The sequence below is a fragment of the Spermophilus citellus genome (assembly GCF_964194105.1).
Source record: "Spermophilus citellus genome assembly, chromosome: 4".
Taxonomy (NCBI): Eukaryota; Metazoa; Chordata; class Mammalia; order Rodentia; family Sciuridae; genus Spermophilus; species Spermophilus citellus.
In genome coordinates, this window is record NC_138185.1 from 66,714,897 (window position 1) to 66,742,663 (window position 27,767).

Below are 27,767 nucleotides of genomic sequence, written 5' to 3' on the forward strand. Positions count from 1 at the left end.
AACAGGGTTTCATTTCTCTACATGTTAGCACCTGTTGTTTTTGTTTTATTTTTTAAATAATAGTTGTTCTAATGAGTGTGAGATGATAGGGTTTTATATTTTGTGATGTTGAGTGCTTATTTGTACATAGTTCATTTAAAAAATTTTTTTTGATCATAGGTAGACACGATACCTTTATTCTATTTATTTATTTTTATGTGGTGCTGAGGATCGAACCCAGTGCTTCACACATGCTAGGCAAGCGCTCTACCACTGAGCCACAACCATAGCCCCACACAGTTAGTTTTTAAGTCACTTCATCTTTTTTTATGTGTATGGATTAGCGCAGTCTTTTCTTTTTTCATATGGTGCTAGGGGTTGAATTCAGGCCTTGGGCATGCTAGGCAAGCACTCTGCCAACTGAGCTATATTCCCAACCTCTCTGTTTTGGCCCAGTCTTAGATATATTAAGTTGAACCACATGATTTTGATTATTGCTGAAGTTTTCATTTCATGTGACTCAACCTATAATATATAGTTTAGATATCCATGTGTACATTTTAGAGGTACATGTTCAGCCAGGTTGGAGAGGGCAGAGCTACCTCTAGGGAAAAGTGCCTCTGACCCTCCATTGTGTATTTTCTTAGCCTATTTTGTTACTATAACAAAATACCCAAGTCTTTATAAAAAGAGGTTTATTTAGTTGAGTTATGGAGATTCAAGATTTTGTCATTGGCATCTGATTAGCTTTGTGGTGCGCCTCATGACAGATGGTAGCACCATGGCAGGATTGCATGTAGAATGGATCACATGGTAAGACAGGAAGCAGAACAATGAGCTTGAGTTAGGACAGATAAAGCTGGACACCTGTGGGATTTTCAGGAATCAGATATATTTAATCTACAGTGGTCCAAAGGGGCTAATGTCTAAAATTTCTGGACCTTGGGGTCTGGAAATTCTTAGATTTATACTCAGTCGGGTGGTTACATGAGGGTGTGTATGTAACAGCTACACTTTGTCCCATATTTTAGATCAGACAGATTTCACAAGTTTTTACCAAGAAAAACAGTAACTTTTGCACAGCAAACTCTCTTGAGACAGTCTGTCACACCTTTTGTGTGCAAACTTGGCATTTACAAGGGAGAGGAAGCTTCAAACCACAATGAACTCTGCATAAATCCTGTTGACATTCTTTGTAAGAATCTTATTGACTAGGGGAGAAGCTTATATGGTACAATTATGATGGGGGTACCTGGTGGCTGCATCTAACCTAGTCTCACGTGACCTTGAATTCCCTAGAAACATTAATCCATTTGTGAAAGAGGTGCTTGCAAGGCTGTATTACCGCTGGCTAGACTGTACCTCTCTAAGTGCCACCTCAACAGCATTATGCTAGGGACCAAGCTTCCAGCACATGAACTTTTGGGGACACAAACTACTTCCAAACCATAGTACAAACCATTTGCTTGGCTTGTACCCTGGGGATTCTGAGTGGTAGGAATTGCAGAGAGGGCCACGCAGTGACAGCCTTCTACCTGCTACAGTTGTGACAAGTGGGCAGCTGTTCCAAGATGTGTGTTTTGTAAGGCTGACAAGTTTGCTGAGTGACTCACTCTCCTGCTACCTGATCCAACAAGATTTGGGAACATCCACAACAGGGAGCACCCTGACTACTGGGGTTGATGTTTGCCCCTAAAGTGCTGCTAATCACCAGCAGTTGGGTCCAACATCAGAGCACGCAGGACATTTGAACAAAAATTTAGCCTGAGCCAGTTAAAGTTCCAGGTTCTAGGGGCCCAGCAGTGAACCAAAGAGAGGGCAAATGGAATTAAATGAACAAGTAGAATGCATGGTGTTTCTGGGGGGTGCTCATTCTAGTAGAAAAACCAGGAAGAGATTAGGAAGTGCATTTTTTAAAAAATATCTATTTTTTAGTTGTAGTTGGACACAATACCTTTATTTTATTTATTTATATGTGATGCTGAGGATCAAACCCAGGGCCTCACATATGCTAGGCGAGTGCTATACCACGGAGTCACAGCCCCAGCCCCATGGAAGTACATTTTTAAATAAGAGATCAGGGATGGTTCCATGAAGAGACCTGCCAGAGAAGAGGTAAGCTAGGCAGATGACCTGGGGGAGGAACTTTCCAGAAGAGGTGACAGCAAATGCCCAGGCCCTGAGAAAGGAGTGTGCCCAAATGAACACACCCTTCTGAAGCAGACCTGATTTTATTGGTTCTTCTAGCCATTCTCACACTGGGGCAGCGACCAGCATCTTTCAAGGAGGTGACAAGACCTGCATGTGGCTTGGGAGGTGTCAACACTTGTATGAACAGCAACCCTGAGAGTGGGTTTAAACCTAGAGGTTGTAGATCAGAGCCTGGTACAAAACGAGATTGGAAAGGGCTCAAGGGGCACTTGAGACTTGAGGGAGGGCCTGAAAACTGCCTGAGAGTTGAGGTATGAGGGTTTTTGAACAGTAGGAAATTCCTAAATTTTTAAGCAGAAAAGAGCTGTGACACAGTACATGAGATTAGACTTTGGAAAACTTGATCAGGTAGGGCTCAAAGGACAATTTAAAGCAGGACCTGAAGATGGAGAATATCCATTTGCAGCAACATGGGAAGATGAGGACTGATGAGTAAAACAAGCCCAGAGAAAGAGAAAAAGCCAAACCTGGAGGCCATGTGGGAAAGCACTTGAAGATGCAGATCAGGAGCAAGTTGCACAGACCATGTACAGGACCACTGGGAGAAGAATGTGCTCTGGGACCAGGTGAAGCACAGGGTCTGCAGCAGGATGTTGATGTCTAAAGATCACCACTGGCTGCTTGGGGTCCAATGGGAATTTGAAGAAACAAATCTCCAAGAGAATCTTTAGGGGCTTACTGTTTGGGGGAGTTTGGGGGTGTTTTTGTTTTAGGGGGACTCTTATTTTGGTACTGAGGATTAAACCCAGGGCTGCTTTACTGAAAGCAAAATGAAAGAAGAAGAAATGAAGATAGACCTCAACAGATCAGCAATGCTTTATCAAACACTGGAGGGGTACATTTTCAAGGGAGAATATGGCAATGGTTACTGAAAGCACATGAAAATGAATACAAAAAGAAAATAGAGGCAGACCTCAATGGACCAGCAATGCTTTATTCAGCACCCCAGGGGCACATCTTCAGGGGGAAAATGGCAGAAGGCCACCACGTGGGTTTGCGTTTTATAGGGTCTTAGCAGAGCCTGGTCATGGGAGGAGTTAGTTCCTTTTGGTGGCCCTATTTGGCAGCACTGCCAAGTCATGGGAGTTTTTGGTGGTAGGCTTATTTAGGGAGGGGTAGTAGGACAATAAGGGGAACAGTTAGGGAAGTTCCTTGGGGCCTATTGTCCGTGTCCTTCAGTTTCAATAGGGGTCTGAATTTTATAGGGTTTAGTTAGACTGAATCATGAAGAATGCATCTGTTGGGCAGTCAGGGGGAACAATTGTGAAAGTCAGGAGCCCATTGTTTTCCTTCTCTCCCTGGGACTCATTGTTCTTGTCCCCCCCCCCCCCCCCCACACACACACACCCCTGAGGGTTGTTGTTTTTCATATCCTTCATTTATCACTGAGCTACATTCCCAGCCCTTTTTATTTTTTGTTTTGAGAAAGGGTCTCACTAAATTGCCCGGGCTTGAACTTGTGATCCTTCTGCCTCAGCCACAGGAGTCTCTGGGATTACAGGCTGAGCCACAACAGCTGACAGGGGTTACTTTTTAAATGCACATTCTTATAAAGTAACAAGAGTTTTGTCTCCTGTTTATGCCGCTTCACTTCTCCCTAAATCAGCATAACAACCTTTATGCCTTTGAAAAGCAGAAAGTCCCCAAACTGAATCCAAGCAAGAGTTGCTCACTCAGATGGGAACCAAAAGTACTTTTTTTGGTTCAGACTTGAATCAACAACGCAACAAACAGAAACAATGCTGTATCATTGAGACATACTTCCTATTTGGTTTATTTTTGAAGTCAAAGTCAGACATCTGGCTTGGTTTAAAAAAAAAAAAAAAACACCATGAAACTAGGGAAGTCCCCTTACAAATCACAAATCTTTGTTGAAAATGAGGGCAACCAGATCAGACTGATGGGTGTTTATTCTGTATAGATGTGAGGTAGGAGGTGAGCATGGTGGCTCTAATCAGTCAACAGCATAGTGTATGGTGCAATGCATGTGTTTCTCATAGAAAACTGAGTCTGACGTTGGGTGCAGTGGTGCACACCTGTAATCCCAGGCACTCTGGAGGCTGAGGCAAGGAGGCTTGCAAGTTTGAATACAGCCTCAACAATTTAGCAAGACCCTGTCTCAAAATAAAATAAAATAAAGCACCCCTGGGTTCAATCTCCAGTACCGCAAAGAAACAAGCAAAAAAACAAAACAAACTGAGTTTTGGACCCAGTTGTAGCTCATTCATTTATTCAGTAAATACAGAGTGCTCTTTACATGCCAGGCACTCCTGTAAGAATTAGATGTTCTGGCCTGGATGAGTGTGGCTCCAAAGAAGCATGGCTGGGCTGGTGGTACTCCCTGGATGCCTGCTTCTGGTCCTCAAACAACATCAACCCAGCTGAAGACAGAGCCCACGGAGGGTGGACAGAAGCACCCCTGAACCAATGGAGTCCCAATGCTGCTTCCTTGCGTTCCCTGGTGGAGGGTGGGGACTAGCCCCTTTCCACCCCTACCTCCTCCCACCCTTCCCAAGTAGTGGCCTCCACAACTCAAGAACAGTTTGCCCTGCCCTCATAAAAGACCAACAGAATATCATTCTGGTAACGGGCCCCAGAAGTTGCGGGACATTCCCCAGGCTCCAATGCTGGGGATGTTTATTTTCTGGGTGGAGGGTGAGAAAGCAAAGAAAGATGTTGCAATCCACTCCATCCACGTCAGATGCTTCATCTGAGAGGGGGAGGGCAGGGGCAGAGGAGGGACGTCCAGATCGACCAGCCCTGACTCAGTCTGCCAGCTCCCCACCTGTCAGCAGCTGAGGAGAAGGAGCAGCCCAGCCCACATGCTGCCTCCCGCCCCTGACTTCCCTTGATAACACTAGAAACTGAAACGGGTCGGGATGCCCTGCTTGGAGTTGGAGATGAGTCACCGTTCAGAGCAACTGTAGTAGCTGTGAAGTTGCAGCAGAGAGGCAGACGTGAGCGGAGGGTGGAGAGGCAGGCAGGTAAGAAGGGGACACTGAGCGGCCACAGTGGCCTGGGAGGTGGTGAGAGGGGGCCTTCTAGTTCCCAGCCTCTTGGGCAAGATAGGGGCCTGGGACCCGCAGGCCAGGGGAACTGGGCAGGGTGGCAAGAGGCCAGCTTCCTCTGTTGCCAGGTAGCTGTGGAGATAGGGCAGGACAGATGGTGCAGGCAAGCTGGGTGGTGGCCTAGGACACCAAGAGACTTGTTGGCCCCATGTGATAGCTCTTCCATACCCGTGCCCCTGTAGCACATCTGAGAGACCCCACGGAGCATGGCAGGCAGCCCCGAGGTCGTGGCCATGGACTGTGAGATGGTGGGGCTGGGTCCTCACCGGGAGAGTGGCCTGGCTCGCTGCAGCCTTGTGAACTTCTATGGCGTTGTGCTGTACGACAAGTTCATCCAGCCAGAGGGAGAGATCACAGATTACAGAACCCGGGTCAGCGGGATCACACCTCAGAACATGGCAAGGGCCACCCCGTTTGCCGAGGCCAGAAAAGAGGTGAGTGAATGGCCAGGAGCCAGCCAAACCAAGTGTCTGCAACTCCATCCCACTTCCCTAGCTCCTCCCCTGCCATCTGTAGTCTGTGACCCCACCACGGAGGATTCCCCGCATTGCTGAGGAGACAAACTTGGGAGGGGTCTCCATCCTAGTCTTGAGAAGTTTCCAACCAACAGAGAACCTTAGACTCACATCTGGGAGCTGCTCACATCTGGTTCCACTTCCTAGTCTTGTGATATGGAAACTGAGTCCCACCTGACATTCCCTACACAATGACCTGGCTACATTCCCCATTCTTTACTCTATGCCAGGCTGCCATGGATGAGCCCTGGATGGCTGCATAGGCTCCTGTGTTGAGCCTGTTTTGGAGAAGAGATCGGAGCTCCCTGGGCTGAGAGGGGTCTTGTTCCTGATGCGACACTGTGGCCCACCACAGACTGTCCACTAAGTTTGAAGCTCAAGTTTGTGGTCCCAAGATTTCCCACCCTCTTGCCCTTTAGTTAGTGGTAATAGCTTTTCCAGGAATGACTGTGCTCTCTGAATTACAAAAGGGAAAATAAAACTTAACCAGTGTAGGAGTTTCCCCGGGGCAAGTGAGCTCATCAGCATCTGTGGGGCTTGGGGGAATCCAGGAACACTTGACTGAGGTTTATCTCAACTGCACACATGCAGTGCATGCCAGGTTTTGGGCACTGGAGATAAGATCACAGTAACTACTATTTACTGAACACTCGCTATATGTTGGGTGCTCTCTTGCAGTCACCCTCTGCAAGCTTCACTGTGCACCACCAGTCCTGCCAGGTGGGCTTTCAGCCATTAACAATTCCAGAGTTCAGAGGGCCAATTTGAATCCCAGCTCTGTTGCTTACCAGGTAAGAGTGACCTTGGGCAAGTTATTCATCCTCTCTGTACCCACTTCGCTCATTCCTAAAAGGCATTGGGGGTGATAATAATAGCAGCATCATGGGGTTGTGACGAAGACAAGTGCCCAAGTGAGTCCACTTGGTTCTCAGTATCTGCAGATTCCACATTGGTGGATTCAACAAACCATGGATTGAAAATTTTGGAAAGAAAATTGTAAGTGTACTGAACAAATATAGACACTTTTTTTGTCCTTATTCCCTGAACAATACAGTATGACAACTATCGACAGCATTTACATTGTATTAGGTATCATAAGCTATTAGAGATGATTTCAAGGGCGTGTGATGATATGTATAGATTACATGTAAATATGACACCATTTTACATAAGGAACTTGAGCTTCTGTGGATTTTGGTATCTAAAGAGGGTCCTGGAATCATTGCCCCTTGGATAACAAGGGCAAACTCTACTAAAAAAATGTTAGCTATTATGATTGTTTAACTTTTTATTCCCTTATAATAATAGATGGGTGTCTCAACACACAACTAAATGGAATCAGGGTCACTCCAAGTGAATTTGGGCTGACTAGATAAAGACACAGACACAGAAAGTAACTTTTCTTTGGGTTCAGTGACCACTCCTCAGTCAGAGCTCCCTCAAGGAGGGCAAGGCAAGCAAGAAAGAGAGGGAGCGCACCTCAAACCTCAGTTTTATTGGGGAGGAGCCATTCAAATGAGGCAAGAGGTAGGGTTACAACAACAAGTGGGTGTAATCCAACCCCATTGGGTGATGCCCACTCCTGGAGCTGCATCTCTCTTATCTGAGCAGAGGTAAGGCCCAAACGCATTGCAATGGGTGCAATACCAGTTCAGTACCTCTTTACTCGGGACTTAGAGGTGTGTACTTAGCTCCTGTCCAGAGTGGCTTCCAACATATCCCCCCTTTCTTAATATAAAAGGGAAATTGGGGAATTATATCTTCAAGTCACTGGATTCTTGGTTCGAGGTTGTCATGACCTACTATTGAGACACAAAGGGAATTAGTAGAAAACATATCATTCCAATAACATCATATAGAATGTTTTAATATATTTTTAGGATTAAAGTCATTTAATTAGCTTTGAAAGATTCATGTTATCATATTACTCTGCCAAACAGTCATCAGAAGATTCTTAGTGTTTTCCTAATTTTATTGGGACCATTGTGTTTGGCCATAGTAACACAGACATATTCAATTGGCATGACATTTAAGCCTTTCCTCAAACCATAAGCAGAGGGCTCATTTGCATTATTCATTATAGTGGCTTCTAGAATGTTCGACTTAGTTCCAATTCTTTCATCAGCACTTACCAGACTGTGGAGGATCTTGGAAGTAGTTTAAGTCAAATTATTAAGAAAATTCACATGTTGTAAGTTTTAAGACATAGCCACAAAGGCTGTAATCGTAGAAAAAATGAATAATATTCAAAGTAGCCACTTCAAGGATCATGAGATCAAGAGCTTGCCCAGGTCTGGTAAATTGGCATGCACCTGTTTCAAAGCGTGAATGTTAACTTCAGCGCGTCAGCTGGTAATAGGACAAAGGAACGTTGATGAAGGATCAGTGCCCTTTTCCTCTATCATAACTAGTGATAAAATTAGGCAAGTTGTATTTTTTTTTTAAAGAGAGAGGAGAGGGGGAGGGAGAGAGAGAGAGAGAGAAAGAGAGAATTTATTTATTTATTTTCTATTTTAGTTCTCGGCGGACACAACATCTTTGTTGGTATGTGGTGCTGAGGATCGAACCTGGGCCGCAAGCATGCTAGGCGAGCGCGCTACCGCTTGAGCCACAGCCCCAGCCCCGCAAGTTGTATTTTTTATAGGTTACAGGATATTTGATCATTCTTTCTCTTAGTTCTCACATTTAAGGAGTCTTTTAGGCCTGTCAGTAAAAATTCTGGATGCAGAATTGGACCTATTATCCATAAAACATCTTTTTGGATGCCATCTGGCTGAGGGTTAAAACTTATGCAATTGTCCTTGTCAATTCTAGGAGGCTAGTCTGTAAATAACTGGCCTATATAAGAAAATTATATTTCAACAATCTTTCTATTTTGATAATTGTCCAGATATATAGTCTTAATTTCTAAGGACCAGCATGATTGGCTGGCATAGGTTTTTCATATATTGTTTTTTTCCTCAAAAGATATTTCCAGACAGCATGTTTACCTTAAGATCAACATATAGGTATAACTGACCATTATAGTCAGTATAATTAATCTAGTTACATGGGCGGACTTTCTAGTCCACACTGCAAAGCACATTAAAGGTGGACCTGAGAGATGGGTCCACAGAAGTCTCTTCATAATTTTTTACTTACCTGACAAGCTTGTGAAGCTGTATGGCTGTAATCTCTGAAGCTGGAAACTTAACTTCCCGTGCCAGGTTTTTCAGTCATTTACATGATTACAGGTTTAAACTTTCCTTTGAAATCTGATTTAACTATCTAAATCATGTTCAGCAGCAGTAAGACTTTTAATATTACAAATTTAAGAAAATTTTTGAAATATTTGTATGATCCAGTATGTGCATATTGGGTCCTGTTTTCCCCCTTTCTTTATTCAATAAAATTTAATAGACCCATATTATCATTAGTTTAAGTTACAGACAATAGTATAGTCAAGTATTTAAATAATAAGAAAGGATTTATTATCTCTAGCTGGTCATAACACTTGACAAAGGTGATCTACTAGTTATGTCAAGTTTAATGTTAATGAGTTGGAAAGGAACCATGTTAAATAGAAGGTTAGCCTTTTCTAATTATATGACTTGGTTTTGACTTTAACAGAATTGCCAAAAATGAAGAATATAATAAGCTGTATATAAAATTTTATATTTTGAAATTAGACCTAGATAAACTTAATTATCTTAATTTGGGATGAGGCTAGTGACAGAGTTTTAAAGTTAGAAGTGGTAGTCTTTACTAGGGGCATGAGAAAAATATAGACATCTATCCAAGATAGGAAGTACACATGCTAAATAAACCTAGAGAAGATGTTTTGTTTTTTACCATTAATAAAAGATGAAATAGAGAAATGAACAGCTCTTTATTTACCAATCTGTAAAAAAACTATTATTATCGTTATCAAACTTAGTGTTGACCTAAGTATGGGGAATTAGTATCTCAAATATTAATGAGTAAAAACAAGAAGTCAACAGTATGGTTTAAGACAGTGATTTAATTTAAAATTTGTATGACATTGAGCTAGCAATGACATTTTGAGGGATTTATGTCAAAATAATTTTTACGTATAAAGAAACAATTGTATGAACATCTTAATGTAGCAAGAGTTGCTCTAATAATTATGTATGATTTATGGCTTTACTAATTTTAAAAATATTGATGTATGTAGGGCATTGTCTCATATTATTAAAGTTAAGAAAAGGTCTATAATGTTAAATTTCTTATTGAAATAAGCTATTGGCTGTTGAGCTGATTTGTTTATGGCTGTCTGTCTAATATTTTAGGGATAATAATTTCCAGAGTAATTTTTCTCAGTGATAAACTGTTGACAGGGGCTAGAAGTAAGGCCCTGTTTTAATGTTTAGAAGCTTCCAAATCTGTTTATAACTTAAACAAGGAGTAAAATTTTTACCCAGGTAGCTTATTTTTCTTTGAGCTAGGATTTGCATTTTAATCTCTTTTTGTCTGTAAGGTTTTTTTAAAAATTTCTTTTATTTCATATCTGTACAAATTGTGGGGTAACAGCTAAATTTGGTTAGGATCATGCCAATTTCTGAAATCCTTTGAAATTGGGTGACCCTCTATAAATTTAGGGTGGTGTGTATTGTCTTTTTGAGTCTATGAAACAGTAGGATTTTTCTAGAGGCTTACTAAAATTATTTTTTAAGCATCTATTTACCTGTTGGATATCTGTTTTGGGGGTTGTCTGTGCTTCAGACAGACTATCAGGTTTGTCCCTATTCTGTGTTATTGGGACATGGTTAATATAAAAATCTCCAAAATTGTTTTTTGGGTGATATTTTACCTTAAAACTTAGCTGAGTACTAGCATAATATTTCTCCAGGTGAGGTCAGACATCTGGTATAAATTTTAAAATATTACAATACATGAATTTGGATTTCTTAAAAACTCCCTGATTTTTTTTTTTGGCCCATATTAAGTTTGAGAGGTTCCCTTTTTATTTTCCAGTAGGCAATTTTTTTAAGGCTTTGTCTCATGAGTGATTGAGGCTAGATCTAACAATATATGAAAATAAGATATCGTTATTAATCCTTATATTTTCCCAGTATGTAGACTAGCTGATCCACCTTGATGTGACATGTAAATGGACAATTCAAGAGAAACCTTCAATCTCTTTTTGAGAGAAGGTCTCAAAATATCCTTATAGCTTAGAATATTATCCTTTAAATAGGTGTCTCTTATCTTTTTAAAAATATATGATTAAGGTTACTTCTCAGTGTAGGGAGTAATATACATGTCTTACCACATATTTTATGGATAATAGGTCCAGTCAGAGAACTTGTATAATACCAATGAATTTCCAACAAAGTTTGTAAGCTTCCTTGCTCAAAATCAACATATGACTTTAATTTGGAGAACATCAGCCCCAATAAAATTCTCTCCTAAATCCCATAAATATCTAACAAACAGAAGTAATATGTAGGAATTAGCAGTATAATCATAATAAATGATGTATTTATATTAATCAATTTTAATTTCTAAAGAGATATTTCAAAATTGGAACTCAAGGTAATATTCAAAGATATTTATTGTTTAATCAAGGATGTGTGAATTGGATTCACTAAAAATGGTCCTCGTCTTAAACAGTAAGAATCACTAGGTAAATAATAACCTTATTTAATGAAAATAAACTTAATGTTTCAATAGGTTTTTATCGTGTCAAAATATGGAGAAAATCTTGGTTCATATCAGTATAACAAAATCAGGGGAAAAAGCTGAAACATCTTAGGACTGATCTGTCCAAATATTTATAATTAGTCCAGTTATATATAAATTTGTTTCTCTGGGCTGGGGATGTGGATCAAGTGGTAGCGCGCTCGCCTGGCATGCGTGCAGCCCAGGTTCGATCCTCAGCACCACATACAAACAAAGATGCTGTGTCCCCCGATAACTAAAAAAAAAAATAAATATTAAAATTCTCTCTCTCTCTCTCTCTTTAAAAAAAAATTTAAAAAATTTGTTTCTCAATTAGTTTTCTATATCATCTGTCTAGATAACTATATAAAGATTTCTCTATTTAGGAAAATCTTTTTATCATTAAAATCTAGAATATATAAAGACCTCTTCTTTTATCCAAAGATGATTTCTTTCTTATGACTCTCCAATGGGTGCTTTCTCTCTGTAGAAGTATCCTTTTCTCCTTCTAAAATTCTTCCTTGGTTATATTTGGAATAACTCCTGTAAATCTTAGAATCAAAATAACTGTTGTTTTTTAATACAAAGAGATACTTAAGCCTGATCAATGATTTAGGAATTAGAGATCATATGATGGGTCCCTTGAAATAAGTATTTTATAGTAAATTACATTTATCTTAATTATTACTTTTTTATGATGCTGGGGGTTGAACCTAGGGCCTTGTGCATGTGAGGCAAGCATTCTACCAACTGAGCTATATCCCTAGCCTTTAATTATTTTTAACTACAAAAACCAGAGCATCAGATAAATGCATGTATAAAAGGTATAAGTTATGTGTTTTCTGTTGAAGAAAAACTATTAGAAGCAAATAGACACATTAATTAAACAAATAGACAAATATGTTAACTATTTTATGAATTAAAGAGTATAGATTAGTTAAATACTTGGAAAAATATGCATTAAGAATAAAGGTACAGCTTATAATTATGAAACCATATGGTTCTCAAAATATTTGGATCCATTTTAACTTATTTTGGATCATGAGTGCATTTTTTATATCTCTACGACATCACATGATTTAGTGAAAATAAGATCCTTGTGGAATTTTATTTATTTTTTGTATTTATATAGTCAGAAATGAGAAGGATAAGGATTTTTTGGTCATTATGGGAATATTGTGAGAAAATTGTCTCAGGTTGCAGGCTTTTGTTCCTGTGATGAGCAAAATGTATCCTCATAATGTCCAAAAATAAAAGCAAAATACAAAGAAGCATATGTAATACAACTTTTGTCAAGGTAACATTTTTTGGTAACACAACCATAGAGACCAAAAGGAAGGAATTTAAAGGAACCTGTTGAAGGATTAAAAAAAAATCAGATTCTTTAGCTTTGAGAACAGGCTGATGGCTGCAATAAAGAAGTTTGTCAAATCAAATTGTACCTGGAAAGGAAGTATTTTGTTAGTATTGAAGATCTATGGGGGAAAGATTTTGACCAGTTATATTTGGATATACACGCAGGCTGTGCACAGCTCAGGCAGCGGCCTGTGTGAAACAGGAAGTGCAGGTTAACAGTTGGGAGGCCAGGCCGAAAGCCCGTTGAGTGACAGTGGAAGAACCAATGGGAAGCCCGGGAAAAATACGGAAGGTGGGACTCATCTACCATGTTGCTGTCTCCATGGGCGCCTCTGCAGTGCGGGTCTCTCACCTCCCTTGCTGTTACCCACGCACCTCTTAGCCTGCCTGTCCACTCTTATCTATGTAGAGTCACAGCTCTCGCTGTATTTGCCTGCATCCAAATGGGAAGCTGTGCTTGGCACTCAGAAGGGACCCTGAGAATATTTGTGGGATGGGAGTTAAACTGATTTTCAAAAACAGAAGTTCTGGCCGTCATGTGCAATAAGGTTCCTCTGCCCAGGTGTTCAGTTTTGCTCTCTACGCTTTTGTTGAGTCGTAGCAATACTCACACAGTCATAGGAAGCATGCTTTCTTTAGACTTGACTGGACATGAGTACAATTTCAACTCTGCCACCTGTCTTTTGGCTTGTTGCTCACCCTGTGTTTCCCTCTGTAGGACCTTCTGTGCAATAAGAATGATGCATTAGCACAGGTGTATCCAGCACTATGTCCCAGGCACAGCTCTGGGCATTTTCCACACACCACTTCCTTTATTTCCCACAACACGGTGGAAGGGAGTTAACTAGGATCGTCCCCATTTTTCAGATAAGGAAACTGAGGTGCAAGGTTGAGTCTACTGTCTACTGTGAAGCAGAGATTCTAATTCTGGCTCTAGAGTTGGAGCTTTGCTTTTCAAACCTCAAGTTCAACGATTGCCAGTGCCTTCTATAAATGTGAAGTGCCGGACATCTGTAGGGGACAGGATCCAGTATGGCCTGTGAGTGAAGAGGTGGTGCCAGGTCATGGCCATCGAGGACACCTGTGAGACAGCCAAGGCCCCTGAGGTGGCTTGATCTACCTCATCATCATGTTTCAGACAGATTAGGCATGCAGGTGCCAAACCGTACTGGGACACCCCAGAGGGCAAAAGCTTAAAGTCCCTTTTCAGCCCCACAGGCTCCTCTCAGGCGAATCCAGGGCTGGCCAGGCAACCAGGAAGGCTCTGGGGTACCCCTGAGCCCCTCTCCCTAAGTGGGGCCCCTGCTATCTTCTTGCTTCTTTGTTTTTTGTAATGTGATTGTCACTTTTATAATGTAAAGAAATTGTTCTTGCCGGCTGTGGTGGGGCACGTCTGCAATCTCAGCAACCCAGCAGGCTGAGGCCAGTTTGAGGCCAGCCTCATCAACTCAGCAAGACCCTGTCTCAAAAAATAAAAAGGGTCGGGGATGTAGCTCAGTGCTAGAGCACCCCTGGGTTCAATCCCTAGTCCCCACCCCACCAAAAACAAAACAAAACAAAGCAAAAAAACCCAGAAAGCAATAAAAAGGAAAGTGTTCCTTATCTTCAGACATCGCTAGGTCCAGCCATCATCCAGAGCAGGGGTTCTCATTGAGGTGGGGTTTTGCTCCCCATGGCTAACCGAGGGATTCTGGGACCACTTGGTTGTCACCACATGGGAAGTGGGGGCTGCTACTGACATCTGGTAGTGAAGGCCAAGGACGCTGCTGGACAGCCCCCTCCCCTGCCACACACAGCAAGGATGTGTCTGGTCCTGATTGTTTCTGGTGCTGAGGTTGGGAACCCCGGTCTATAGAGAGCCCTAGAAATCAGGAGACTGAGGTTCAGAGAGGAGCGGAGACTGGTCTAAGGACACACAGGAAGCTGTGATACAAGAAAGTGCTCAGACTCAGGCTCCCATCTGGCAGGTTAATCTTGTTCTTTTAAACTAACAGTAATTTTTCCAGTACTGGGGATGGAACCCGGCGGTGTTCTATCACTGAAGTCTATCCCAGCTTTTTAAATTTTTTATTTTGAAACAGTGTCTCATTGAGTTGCTTGAGGGTCTTGCTAAATTGTTGAGGCTGGCCTCAAATTTGTGATCCTCCTGTCTCAGCCTCTCAAGTAGCTGGGATTACAGGCATATCCCACTGTGCTCGGCATTATCTAACAGTAACTTTTAATAGATTGTAACGCACAAAAGTGATTTAATACTTTTTATGCCAACTGGGCATGATGAGCGGCACTTCCCCTGGGGCTTAGGAGGGAATCTCACAAGGGGAGGACTTGGTGGCTTGTGAAGGGGGAGTGAGCTCAGTAACAGTGACTTTTGCACGGGTCAGGGTGTCCTGCTGGGGCTCTGCCACCTGCTGGGTCTCTTGGCAGATGGAGGAAGAAGACCTTATTGTCCAGGTTGACCCCAGGGTAAGTGGCACGAACTGAGGGCAGGGGAACTGGGCAGCTTGGCAGGAAACAAGGAAAGAGGGGCACGGGGTCCCCCCAGGCCAGCTCTCCTGGCAGCCAGGAGAGCATGAATGGACACGGGAACTACTGACGGGAAGGCTGAGTCTCCAAGAGCCCACAGGCTCCTGCAGAGGTCTCCGTACTGGTCAAAGATTGCCAGACTTGGCAGTAGGAAGAACCCCCTGGAACGGCAGCCACCAACCGTTCCCCAGGGACGGTGATGCAGACAGTGTGGCCCAGTGATTGGGATGGCTTGGGTCAGGCCTGCCTGGGGAATGCTTGGAAGGAGCATGGAACCACAGAGGGAGTATAAGGCAGATAGCAGAACATGGCCTGTCACTCCCCGGCCATGTGGCTTGGATATACACCCCTCTGCACCCTGTCGCCACTGGGTCAGATGACAGGCAAGCCCTGTCTCATAGGGGCTGTTATTCCTGATTCCAGAAATCCTCAGTGAATGCCATTATGGGCCTGGATGTGCTCTTTGTCCCAAAGCACTCAGTAGTGGTAATAATAACAACGACAATAAAAATGACAGTGATAGGTGGATTCAGATACTGCATCTCAGCTTTCCACTTATAAGCTGTGTCACTTGGACAAGCCCCTTAACTTCTCTGATCCTCACCTCCTTCCTGGAATGAAGAATAATCTTGCTGAGGACGCTTGTGGTTAGTTAAGCAAAGAGCTGGCACAGTGCCTGGCTGATAAGAAGAGATCAACAAATGTCCCTTACCCCACTGCACTTCAGTTCTTTCTAGGAATTTGAGAGTCTCCACTCCCTGTGTTTGGCAGTAAAGTCTGGCATGCCTGCCTTGTGACAGGTCCGACCTCCTGGTCGACCCCTCCCCCAATCCTTCCCTGGGCTCTAGCTGGTCCCCTCACCTCATCCCTCCCTAGTCCAGCCTCAGGAAATCACAGAACCCTGGTTGCTTACAAATGGAAAATCTGAGGACCAGAGAGGGTTCCTAACATCCTGAAGCCACACAGCAAATCTGGCCCTCTGTCCCTGACCAGGTCCCAGCATGGTTGTGCCGAGAATTATAGGTATCTCTCTAACAGCTAGACTGTTTTCTTCTCCTTCTTTTTCTTCCTTCTTCTGCTTATCTCACCCCTCTTATTTTGTGGCTTGGATATACACCCCTCATGATGAGTCCCGTGGTGCCAGGGAACCCCCCCTCAAGCCCAACCCGGGGAGACTTTGGGTCCAGGAAGTGATGAATTTCCCAGGAATCCACATCACCATGACTTGGGCCTCTTAGTCTGGGACCGGCTGTAGCTGTCTCTGGGATGGAGACGATTTCCTTCGGGGCTTTGTGTGAACTGGGCCTGAGCCAAGCTGCTAGACGGGAAAACAGGCCACATTGTTCAGCAACATAAAGGATGTCAGCAAGCAAAAGCAGTGACCTCAGCTGCCGGCAGCATCCCCCTCTGCGGATTCCGGATTCCGGTGCCGCCCCATTCCCCCCACAGGATTCCCCTCCAGCGCTGCTTTGAGGTCTTATGGGTCCCCGAGTCGTCTTTGAGAGCCTCACGATGACCTCCAGACCAGCAGCGTCATATCTGGCCGGTTAGACGTGCAGAATCCAGGCCCTGCGCAGACCCCCTGAACCTCAGCCTGTGCAGTGGGCCCTCTGCTCCCGGTGCCACGCCTGTGGACTCAACCAACCATGCGTGGAAAATAATTGGGAAAAAAAAATCGTGTCTGTACCGAACCTGAACAGACTCATTCTTCTTGTCCTGCTTGCCTAACAATATGGCATGACAACTTTTTAAAAAAAATAGCTTAAGTATTTTATTTGCAACTAAGCTTGTTAACACTATAGAATGAAAATGTGCAAGGAATAATGTTGCAGTTTTTGGTTAGATTTAAGTCAGACATTCATTAATAAGGAATCTTCAAATGTGAATATTCCAGAAATTTCTCTAAGCCATATGATCAGAACAGCTGTCTCTGGATATTACCTTACTTTGGAAGGTACTGGCATACATTTGAATTAAACTCAAAAATTTTCAAAATAAGCCATAATTTTAAAAAATGATTCCATGTTCAAACTAAAACGATTTTAATAGAACTTTCCTTTCCAGAAATAATAATAAGGAAATAAGGAATTTTGTAAAATGTGGTCCTGAACAAGTCACAGTCAAAAAATAAATGTTTACTTAACTCCTCCTCCTCAAAACAGGGGCTACTTTCTGCTCTGCAGCCTTGGAAACAAGGTGAAGAACAGCCTATAAGCAACTTCGGGTGTGGGGTTGCCAAAACAAAGCTCAAGCAATTGAACATGGAATTTGGGGGAACCTGACTAAAGAATTTGAATTGTATTTTTAATAACTAATACAAAGATGAAGTGGTTCCTCCCAAGTGTCTGCTGCTGGGGCCTGGCCCAGTCCCTTGCTCACCTATACTCTGCTCCTGAGCAAACCCCAGTGCTTCTGCTCCAGGAGAGACTTGTCTCCCTTTAGAGGCTCAGTGTTCAGGGAGCTCTTTGATTATATGAATGAGGTGAGCGCCGACTCCACGGGGTATTTTAAGGCTTGGAGTCAAGATTTTTTTTTTTTTCTAACATGACTAGGTAGAGTCCATGTGTCAATGGCTTGTCTCTTGTTCTAATTTCTTACCTCACATTTGTAGATCTAGGACTGCAGACCTTTGCTATATTATCATAATCACATCTAATGTCCATCCTAATTTAGGATTTATATTCTATGCCTGGAAACAGTCCCTGTATTTAACAATAATACCTACACATAAACAATCCACTATTACAACTTATATGGTCAGGAAACCTCAATGATTAGTCTATAGACCAAGCAAATGTTTTTCTTCCTTTCTTTCTTTGCTGGGGATTGAACCCAGGGCCTTGTGCATACCAGGCAAGCACTCTACTGACTGAGCTATATCCCCAGCCCCACAAGCAAGTGTTTTTAACCATAATTGTTGTGCATCAAATTCACAGCCAGAATCCCAGAGATCAAAACAAAATTTTTTTGCACAATACAAATAAAAACTTAAAATACACATACACACATATACATACTCTCACACACACACTTCTTACAGAACTGTGCTTGGGGGAACTCCATTTGTTGGGTGCCACTGAAGGCATATTTTGCTAAACTGATGCTCCAGGTATTTTTGTTTGGAAACTGTGTCCCAGTAGGGCACAGCTGTTTATTGGATGAGCAGAAAAGAAAGATATGCTTGTGGCAACCAGAAAGGTGTTTCAAGTTGTATAAAATGGACCTCAGAAACGTTCATGTGTTCTCAGGATGCAAAGTTTTGGAGCTGAAATGTGATATCAGGCCAGTTGCAAAAAGTGTACAGGGCCATCTCTTGAGGTCAAACCTGGTGCACAGATAATGCAAGAAAGCTTCAGAGACCCAGCTTATGGGTCTTGTTCCGTGTCTCTGCGTAATCGGATCATGTGTGAATTCACAAAAGATTGCTACTGCCCTGCTAGTTTGGTATTGAGGATCTGCTCATACTCCTCCCGTATTTATCTCCCTTGTCTTTTAAAAGCCTCTCGCATATTATTACAAGTTGTCAAGGGCGAAGGCGGGCTGGTCCTTCTTCATCAGGAGGACCTGGGCATCAGTGCTGTGAGTGCTGGGAGCGAGGCCGGCCTTCTGAAGTGCAAGCTGTACTCTGAGAACGACTTCTAAACGTCTCCACCTCTGATGACCACTATATTCTTGCTTTATGTTCTGAAGATTTTACTCTGGAGTTGGAAGGCGCCGCTCGCTCGCCACTGGGCTGGGCGGGCGCTGTAGAGTCCGTTGCTCCGCACGTCAAGCCACTGAGGGGCCAGGGACCAGGGACCAGTGACCAGCATGACAACTTTTGACCCAGCATTTCCATTGTATTAGCTGTTAGGATTTAGAGGCAATTTCACCTACACGGGAGGGTGGCGTTGGCTGTTTGCAAACACTGCCTCATTTTAAATAAGGGACTTGAGCATCCTCAGGTTCTGTATCTATGAGGGTCCCTGAGCCACTCCCTTACAGCTGCCAAGGGACGACTTTATTGTAGTGACAATCCACAGGTGACTCCCAAGTTCTCCAGTTGAAGCGGTACCGGCATGGCCCAGGGGCAGTGTTCCTAGTTCTTCTGGCCTGCTTTCCACCGTCCCCCAAGTTGAGTCCCCTCCTCTGTTCAGAGGAGACTCCAACAGAGCCATGTGAACAGCAGAGTGGGCTGGTGACAGTAAATGGACAGGCCTGCTTCTAATTGTCACTGTAGACAAGTCATGAGCCGTCTGAGCTTGGGCTTCCTGTGGTCACCAAGAGAGTATGTTTATAAAGGAACTCCTTGGTGTCCTCAGTCACTAGCCAGTTAGCAGGAGAAGTAGGAGATGGGAAGGTGTCAGACGCCCGAGGTACCTTCTTGGGGCACAGGCTAAGGGGGGGGGGGCTCCATACAGAGAAAAGATGAAAGGTGATAGAACTGTCCACACTGGGCCTGAAGAGCCAGAGCTGCCCTTCAGCCCAGTTGATACAGCCACCTTCTGCTCTTAGGTGCCCTTTGCCATCCTCTCCAATGCAGCCACGTTGGACAGCCAACCTGGTGTGGCTGGAGCCCTGCAGGCTGTCCACATGGGAGAGGAGGCTGGAGCAGAGGCTTGGACACTTGCATAGGACAGGACTGGGGTGCTCTTAGGGCGTCCCTGCCCTGGCAGCTGGGCCACTGGGCTGTTGGAGGCCTGGAGCAGGCCTGCTTGATCTTCTCACTGTGACGGTGACAAGCAGGTGCCTGGTTCTGCCACTATCTAGCTGTACACTGTGCTAGTTCTCTAATGGTGCTTAGCAAGTCACCCAGCACTGAGTGGTTCAAACAGTGTCCATATTTATTTCTCTCATGCACCTGCAATCAATCTGGGGAGAGCAGGGTAGGAATGGCATAGTGAAGGCAGGGGCTGGAGTCCCAGGAAAGTTTGCTCAGGGGAACTGTCTGGTAACAATGCTGGGGTTCCCTGGGCATGTCTCTGTGTAGCCTCTCCCTATCCATGGTGTCTCTAGCATGGTGGCTTCTGGGTGGCTGAACTTACATTCCTTACTCTCAAGATTCTGCTGGGAGTGATGGTGCCTGCTTGTCATCCCAGCAACTAGGGAGGCTGGAACAAGTGGATCACAAGCTCAAGGTCAGCCTGGGCAATTTAGTGAGGTCCTGATTCAAAACAATAAATAAAAAGGGCTGAGGTCATAGTGTAGTCGTAGAGCACCCCTGGAGTCAATTCACAGAATTGGCAAAAAAAAAAAAAAAAAAAAAAGGCCCTCAGGATTTCAGCTCCAGAGCAGAAGTCACATGGGCAGCCGGATGTGAGGGGATTTAGAGTTCATCTTTTTGAGAGGAGAGTTTAAACTAATTTAAAAATCATCAGAGGAACTTTGGGCAAATGCCTTCAAATCTCTATGCTCCCATTCTTTGTTTGTTTTGTTTCTGTTTTTTCATTTGTAAAATCCAGATAAATGCAGCACCCCCTCCTGGCTGAGCAGCTTTCTCTGGCTGATGAACAAAGCCATCAACTTCATGGTTCAAAACAACACAAATTTATTATCTCACAGTTTTGCAGTTCCAAAGTCCAACGTGGGTTTCTCTGGGATAAAATTAAGGTGCTCAGGTCTGGAGTCCTCAGGACTCTGGGGGAGAAGCCACTTGCTTGCCCTTTCCAGCTTCCAGAGGCTGCCTGACACCTTCCTCCATCCTCAAGGCCAGCAACATGCGAGTTCTTCTTAGAAGGAATCTCGCTGACCTCCACAATAAGGACTTTTCCATTGTGTTGGTCCCACCTGGATAATTCAAAAGTTTTCTTTTTTTAAAAGTCATATGATTAGAGATCTAAGTTCTACCCATGATTTTAATTCCTTTTGCCTGTGGAACGTATTTTCAGATTCTGGGGATTAGGGCATACCTTTCTTTGGGAGGCCATTATTCTGCCTGCCACAGTAGGGTTGTTGAGGATATCAAAAGATGTGACCATTGAGCATGGTGGTGCTTGTCTGTTATCCCAGCAACCCAGGAGGCTGAGGCAGGAGGATCAAATGTTAGGGGTCAGCCTCAGCAATTTAGTAAGACCCTCAGCAACTTAATGAGGCCCTGTCTCATAATTTTAAAAAAGGACTGGGGATGTGGCTCTGTGGTAAACTGCCTCTGGGTTCCATCCCCAGTGGGCGTGCACACACACACACACACACACACACACACACACACACACAAAGGTGATCTAGGTGATGCATCTTGATATATGCCAGCACATGGGAAACAGTAGGTACCAGCCACTGCCCTTATGCATCTGAGCCACTGGACAAGTCCCTTTGGCACTGCCTGGCATGGCATATAACAAGGGACCTGGTCCAATCTCTTCCTAGATATGTTTGAGCTCAGAGAGGGATGATGATTTGCCCAAGGTCACACAGCAAGTGGAGGTGGGGCTGCTCCCTGCCAGCCCCCTAACTGTAGCAAGTTGTCCCCCACCTACCTGGAGGACCCAGGATGGATAAGTGTGGGGCTTGTGTCTTCCTGGGCAGATCCTGTCCATCCTGAAAGGCAAGCTGGTGGTGGGTCATGACCTGAAGCATGACTTCAAGGCCCTGAAGGAGGACATGAGCAGCTACACCATCTATGACACATCCACAGACAGGCTGCTGTGGCACGAGGCCAAGCTGGACCACTGCATGCGGGTCTCTCTGCGGGTGCTGAGCGAACGTCTCCTCCACAGGCTCATCCAGGTGAGGACTCCTCCTGCTCCTCAGGGTGGGGCCACCCAGGACAAGCCAGGCAGCCTGTCTGAGGCGTTGCTCCAAGGGCTGGGCCCCTCCCTCCAGGCTTTGTGCACAACCCCGACGGCTTCAGTACAAATATTTGCACCCAAGACTCTGTTCCCTCTACTCCTGAGAGGTGTGTGCTTGTGAGAGGGGGAGAGTGTTTTGTTTGGGCTTCCCGAAGCAAGGATGGGGATGCCAGAGGTTGACTTGAGAGGTGGCCCGGGAGGTGCTGGGAGAGAGCAAATGAGGCAGGGGTGGGGCGAGGGGTACCCAACAGGCATTTGCTTTTGCTGGTTCAAATCAAGCCAGTTTCCCTGTGGGCAACAAAGCTTATGCCACCACAGAACTCTGGGAAATGGTATCAGGCCAGCACCTCTGAAGTACCCCAGGGTGGGGTTCAGGAGTTGGGGTACTTACCCCCTAGTTCCCATCAGGCATTGCTCCAATTCCCCAGCCTTTCTGGCTGGTGGGCAAAGCTGGCCCCAGCAGAGCCAGCAGGTGAAGCCACGCGGATGTGGGGTGGGAATTCCTGGAGGGAGGGACTCAGGGAGACCGCCAGATGCTAACAGCCAGCAGTGCACCCTGGGGCCCTCCATCCAGGTCAGCAGCTCTTTAAGGAGCACATACTCCTTGCCAGATGCAAGGGATGGATGCAGGGGTGAGCAAGACCTTTCTCTGTCCTGGAGGCACCCTTGGTTGGAGGGGAGGTGGCACCGAGACCAATCATCAGCCCACAATGCGAGGAACACCAGGTGGAAGGAAGAACAGTCCTCTGGGAGCAGGAAGGAAGGGTGGGATTGGCCGGCCGGAGACCAGGTGTGGACAGAGTTGGATGAGTCCTAGTCTCAGAGAACAGGAGCATGGAGTGTGAACCAAGTCCGCAATGGAGACTGCTTGGCTGGGTGTGGGAGCACGAAACCCTCGCCCTCCTTTCGGGAATTGGGTTGGAAGCAGGGGTTGGCTTCTCATTAGCTCCATGGCACCAAGGACCAACCCTGGTGGCTCTGGCTGGCAGAGGGGTGCCGTCCACACGTGGGTATTAGGTGTACTCTGTGGATCTCTGCGCACCTGCTCCGGTGCCACACGCTGTGGCTGTCAGTCTGAACCTGACCCTAACCCCGTCTCAGCTCTGTCTGCTTGTCCCTGGGCTCATGAAGCCTGGTTGTTCCCCAGACTCAGCCGGCTCCTGCCTGCACCGATGCCTCCTCTCCCTCACCAGATGTTAGGTGGTAGGGCACAGCCTGATTCTCAGGATGCTGGGTTTTGTCTTGGAATGCCTGGTCCTAGTGCCTGGTGACCCCAGAGGGTGAAGTCAGGCCAGTTCCTGTCACCCACTGACACTCTTCCAAACCCAGGGAGTCAGAGACTCAGGGAGACTCACCACAGATCACCCCAGGAATTGGGATGTTGGGGTGTGACACTGGGACCCCAAGTCCTCACTGTGTGCCTCTGTCTTCAGAACAACCATCTGGGACACAGCTCAGTGGAAGATGCGCGGGCAGCGATGGAACTCTACAAGATCTCCCAGGGAATCCGAGCTCGAAAAGGGTTGCCCCGTGTGGCTGTGCCATACTGAAGCTCCACCAGTCCCCTCCCCAGAGGCTTTCTTATCTTCAAGATGGCATCTCTTGCTTTTGGAAAATGCATCTTTGGCAGTAAAATGGCTGTATATTTTGTCTATTCCATGAGTGGATCCTGTTCTTTCTCGCTTCTCTCTGAGCCAGGTTAACTGTGCCAGGACCCAGGCTGGGCGCTGTTCGAAGGGAATGAAGACACATGTCCTGGATGTGCGCAAGGGTCAAAATCCATCATACTTTCAATCCTGGGTATCAAGAAGCCACCTGGGAATCTAAGTGACCTGTGCCTCAGTGGATTCCTCTACTCCCTATTCCCTTTCAGTTTGTAAGTAGAGGGGTAGCATTCTTTCCTGAGGTGGCACCCTGTGCAGGGATCCAGGATCCGCCTATCTCATCTGGAGACTAGATCCACAGCTTTGAAGCAAAGGTTCCATGAGTGCGAAGGGTGCCACCCTGTGTCTCCTTTGTAAAACAAGGAAGTGAAGGTAGTGAACTCTGGGATCAGAAAGAACTAGTTCAGAATCCTGACGTTGCCATTTTGTAGCAATGTGACGACTGCTCCCTGTCTCTTCATCTGTAAGGCACAGATGATAACAAGTCATTGGCACCACACCTGTCCTAGCTTAAGCACCCACCAAATGTGAATAACTGTGGTTATTCCCTGGACCACTGCAGATGGGTGGGTGGGGGAACCTAAGGAAGGGAGCTCACTGTGTTCCAAGGACCCAGCTCTCTGGGGAAGGGCATAGTGTATGTGCAGAGGATCTGAACTCATTAGAGTTGACTGGGAAATGTTTATTTAAGTCTTGGTTGCCCCTTCAGATCCACTAAACCAGGATCACTGGGGTGGGATCTGGCATCAGTTTTTTAATGTCCACAGGTGATCCTAATCTTAAGCCATTTGAGCCCCTGAGGTGTACTTTCTAACGATCCCAAGACCAGAGCACATTGTATTCACACTCCAGCTCATCAGCATCCCCTGTGATTTCTGACTCAGTGGATCTGGGGTATGGAGTCAGAGAAATTGTGTGTGTGTGTGTGTGTGTGTGTGTGTGTGTGTGTTACTGAGGATTGAACCCAGGTGCGCTCTACCACTGAACCACATCTATGGTCGTTTTAATTTTAAAATTTTGAAGCAGGGTCTCACTAAGTTGTTGAGACTGGCCTCAGACTTGCAATACTCCTCCCAGACTCCTAACTCACAGGGATCACAGGCTTATACCACAGCACCCCGCGTGGGGCCCAAGAATTTCTGACAAGGTCCCTATCAATACTGATGCTTCTTCTGAGAAGCACTGCCTAAGCATCAGGTGATCCAAATGTGCAGCAACAGTTGAGAGCTGGCCCAAAGAGCTGGGCGCCACTCGGGTAGAATCAGCATCTTCTTCCTTGACTGCTTGCTCATGCAGAGAGGTCTGCTGCCCTGTAAGATGATCCTAGGTAGCCCTCCTGCACAGAGGAGGAACTCAAGGTAAGATTAAGGACTCATAGGGATTCAGATGCAGACCTGCCCAACCCCAAACCATAGTTCTTTCCTCTCAGTTGCTTAATGATTGCAGCGCCTCCCATCTGCACTGCTGACCTCTGGGAGCCTGGAAGAATCCCTCCTACTTCTAAGAGGGTGCCATTTGCTCTCCTGCCCTATTCCCTGAGTTCCAGAGTCATGACCAAGGTCTGCTGGTCTATGGCTTCTTATGAAGCCTCAGAGCTGGGTGTACCAACATTTTCTGGCCACCAGGTGGTGCCCTTGGGCCATCTGTCTGCCAAGCTGCCTTGCCTGCAGAACCAGCCTGAGGGCACTTGGGGATGAGAGCTAGGGACAGTGCCTTCAAAAATGCCTTGAGGGTTGCTTGAATGAGCGCACTAGTCTGTCCTCCCTTAGCCACAGATGCTGAGGCTCAGAGAGGGGCTGGGACGTGCCCCAGGGCATACCATGATGCAGTTTGTCCTGGGAGACCACCCGGCTCCTATGACTCCCAGCCCAAAGTTGTTTCCGAAACTTCAGGTACACTTGAAGGTTGGGACAAGATGAGATTCCCAAAGGCAGAACAGTTCTTAGGGAAATCTCTATCTGGACTTCCTCCTTCAGGCTGTGACTTCATGCCCTGAGGAAGAGAAACCTGGGGAGCCCTCTGCTCCACCTCCCATGGGGGTCACTGAGGTCAGAGTCAGGACCCCAGAGGACAGCAGTTGACTCTGATTCCACTCACAGGGCGCCTGACCTCCTGTGTTTTACCCACGCAATCGCACACAGTCCTACAGGAACCCCACGTGGGATAATTTCCCATCTTTGGACACGGAAACCAAGCCCAGCTCAAAGCAAGCCCAAACCCAAGCTCAGTCGTCCCAGCAGACCAGCTTATGGACGGCCTAGAGTAGCGCCTCAGGAAGTAAACCAGAATCCCCAGGAGCCCAGCTGGTGACTAGGCTTGTCCCTATTTACCTTCCACCCCCACCTCCTCATGCAAAATGGGAATGTTAGCCTAAAAATGGAGCCCAGGGAAGCAGAACCACTTTAAGACCTGCCTTGGCCTGTATACTATCAGGTGAAATCATGCTCCCTGGGGATGCTGCTCCCTCTTGGTTCTGTCCTCCGAAAAGTGCCCATCAAGGTCCACCCAGCCACACAGGGAGGAGGCAGGACTGGGCTCCTCAGAGCTACTTTGTTCTGGGCTCTTCTCTCCCCACCCTTCAGTGTCCCCAGATTAGTTTCCACCTCCCCTAGCCCCACCCCCCCTTCCCCTCTGTGACTGGCATCCTGCTCTGGGCCCAGCCCCTCTCTTTCTCTTGTCCCTTTTCTTCCATGCACAGTGCCCCTATCTTGGGTCCTTTCTCCAGGCTCTAGACTGAGGAGGGGGCATCTCTTCTCCCAGCAGGAAGGCCAGGAGAGTGATTGCTGTCCTTGGTAGTAAGAGCCTGTCTCTGGAGGCCATGACAGATCTGGCCTGATGGAGGCATGGGGTCAGAGGTGGTGGTTCCAAGTCCAGGTGAGCTCTATCTGGTTTCCCAGCTGGAGTCAGACAAATGGATGGCTCACACTGTGTGGTGTTACCTGAGCCCATAGCAAGCATATCAGTGTATTAGGAGACTCTGACTCCCCTCCTCCTGCTCAGTCGGGTAAGAAGGGTGTGTGATCAGCCCCTCTTCTCCAAGGGCATGTGTGTAAATACCTCAGGAGCCAGTTCTGCAAAAAGAAAAAGAAAAAGAAAAGAAAAAAGCAAATAGGATTGTCTGTGCTGTGGAGAACTGGGGGGCCTGCCCTGTTGCAGTGGGCAGTTGCCCTTAAACCCCAATAGATGATGGCCACGCAGAAAGGCTGGCCAGAGGCACATCTTAAGGACCCTGTCTTGCCTATAGGCAACCAGCGTGAGACCTAAGCTGCACTCCAACTCCCAGGTGACACCTGCCTCTTTTTGCCTGGATCCATCAACTTGTGGCCCAGATGTATCCAATGACAAATGTTAATCACCTTAAAAGTGAGCAGGGCACACAGCTGTCATTCCAGGAGTTGGGAGTCTGATGCGGGAGGATTGAAAGATGGAGACCAGCCTCAGCAACTTAGCAAGACCCTATTTCAAAATGGAAAATGAAAAGGGCTGGGGATATAACTCAATGGTAGAGCGCCCCTGGGAAAAATATAAATATAAATATAAATCCTCCTTGGAGTGCTTCTGGGTTTATGGACAGCAGGGTCTGCTCCCCTGAAGTTCCACCCAGGATAAAGGTAATCCTACTTTGACTGGATGACCTGTCACATACCTTCAGGTGGTTTTCTGTGCTATTCCTCTCCCCTGAGTCCTTGACTTTAGTTCAAGGTCCCAGATTTCTTCATTGCTTTCTGTGGAGACTCTCCCCAATTCCCTTCTTCCCCACCACCGGTGGACCCCCACCTCCCAGGCCAACGCCCTGGCTCCCCTGGCCCATTCCCCAGCCCAATTCCCCCAACTCTACTCTCAGTGGATCCTTAACAAATGGGGAAAAGGTGGGAAAGAAAATAAAAAACCAAAAAACAGAGTCAGCAGAACTAAGGCAGAGCAGCCTCCTCCCTCCAGCCCAGGGCCGGTGGATCCTGCAGCACTGGCAGAATGAGCGAGGGTTCAGGGGACAAGAGCCATCTCCTGCCACCTCACCCTGAA

The 27,767-nt window shown here is 45.8% G+C and overlaps 1 protein-coding gene across 1 annotated transcript; it reads left to right on the forward strand.

Annotated features, from left to right (window-relative positions):
- Nucleotides 1-4,766: 4,766 nt before the first annotated feature.
- On the forward strand, nt 4,767-23,734 carry ISG20 (interferon stimulated exonuclease gene 20). Its single transcript, XM_081289109.1, has 4 exons — nt 4,767-5,174; nt 5,441-5,692; nt 21,818-22,018; nt 23,514-23,734. Exons 2-4 carry the CDS (start codon nt 5,465-5,467, stop codon nt 23,628-23,630), a joined length of 546 nt encoding a protein of 181 aa, XP_081145235.1. The 5' UTR covers nt 4,767-5,174; nt 5,441-5,464; the 3' UTR covers nt 23,631-23,734.
- The last annotated feature ends 4,033 nt before the right edge of the window (nt 23,735-27,767 follow it).

What these genes read in the sequence shown, in the direction of transcription:
- ISG20 (XM_081289109.1), top strand. Translation starts at nt 5,465, where the DNA reads ATGGCAGGCAGCCCCGAGGTCGTGGCCATGGACTGTGAGATGGTGGGG. An exon ending in TTGCCGAGGCCAGAAAAGAG is followed by an intron (nt 5,693 to 21,817) that starts GTGAGTGAATGG and finishes CTTCCTGGGCAG; the next exon opens with ATCCTGTCCATCCTGAAAGG. An exon ending in TCCTCCACAGGCTCATCCAG is followed by an intron (nt 22,019 to 23,513) that starts GTGAGGACTCCT and finishes CTCTGTCTTCAG; the next exon opens with AACAACCATCTGGGACACAG.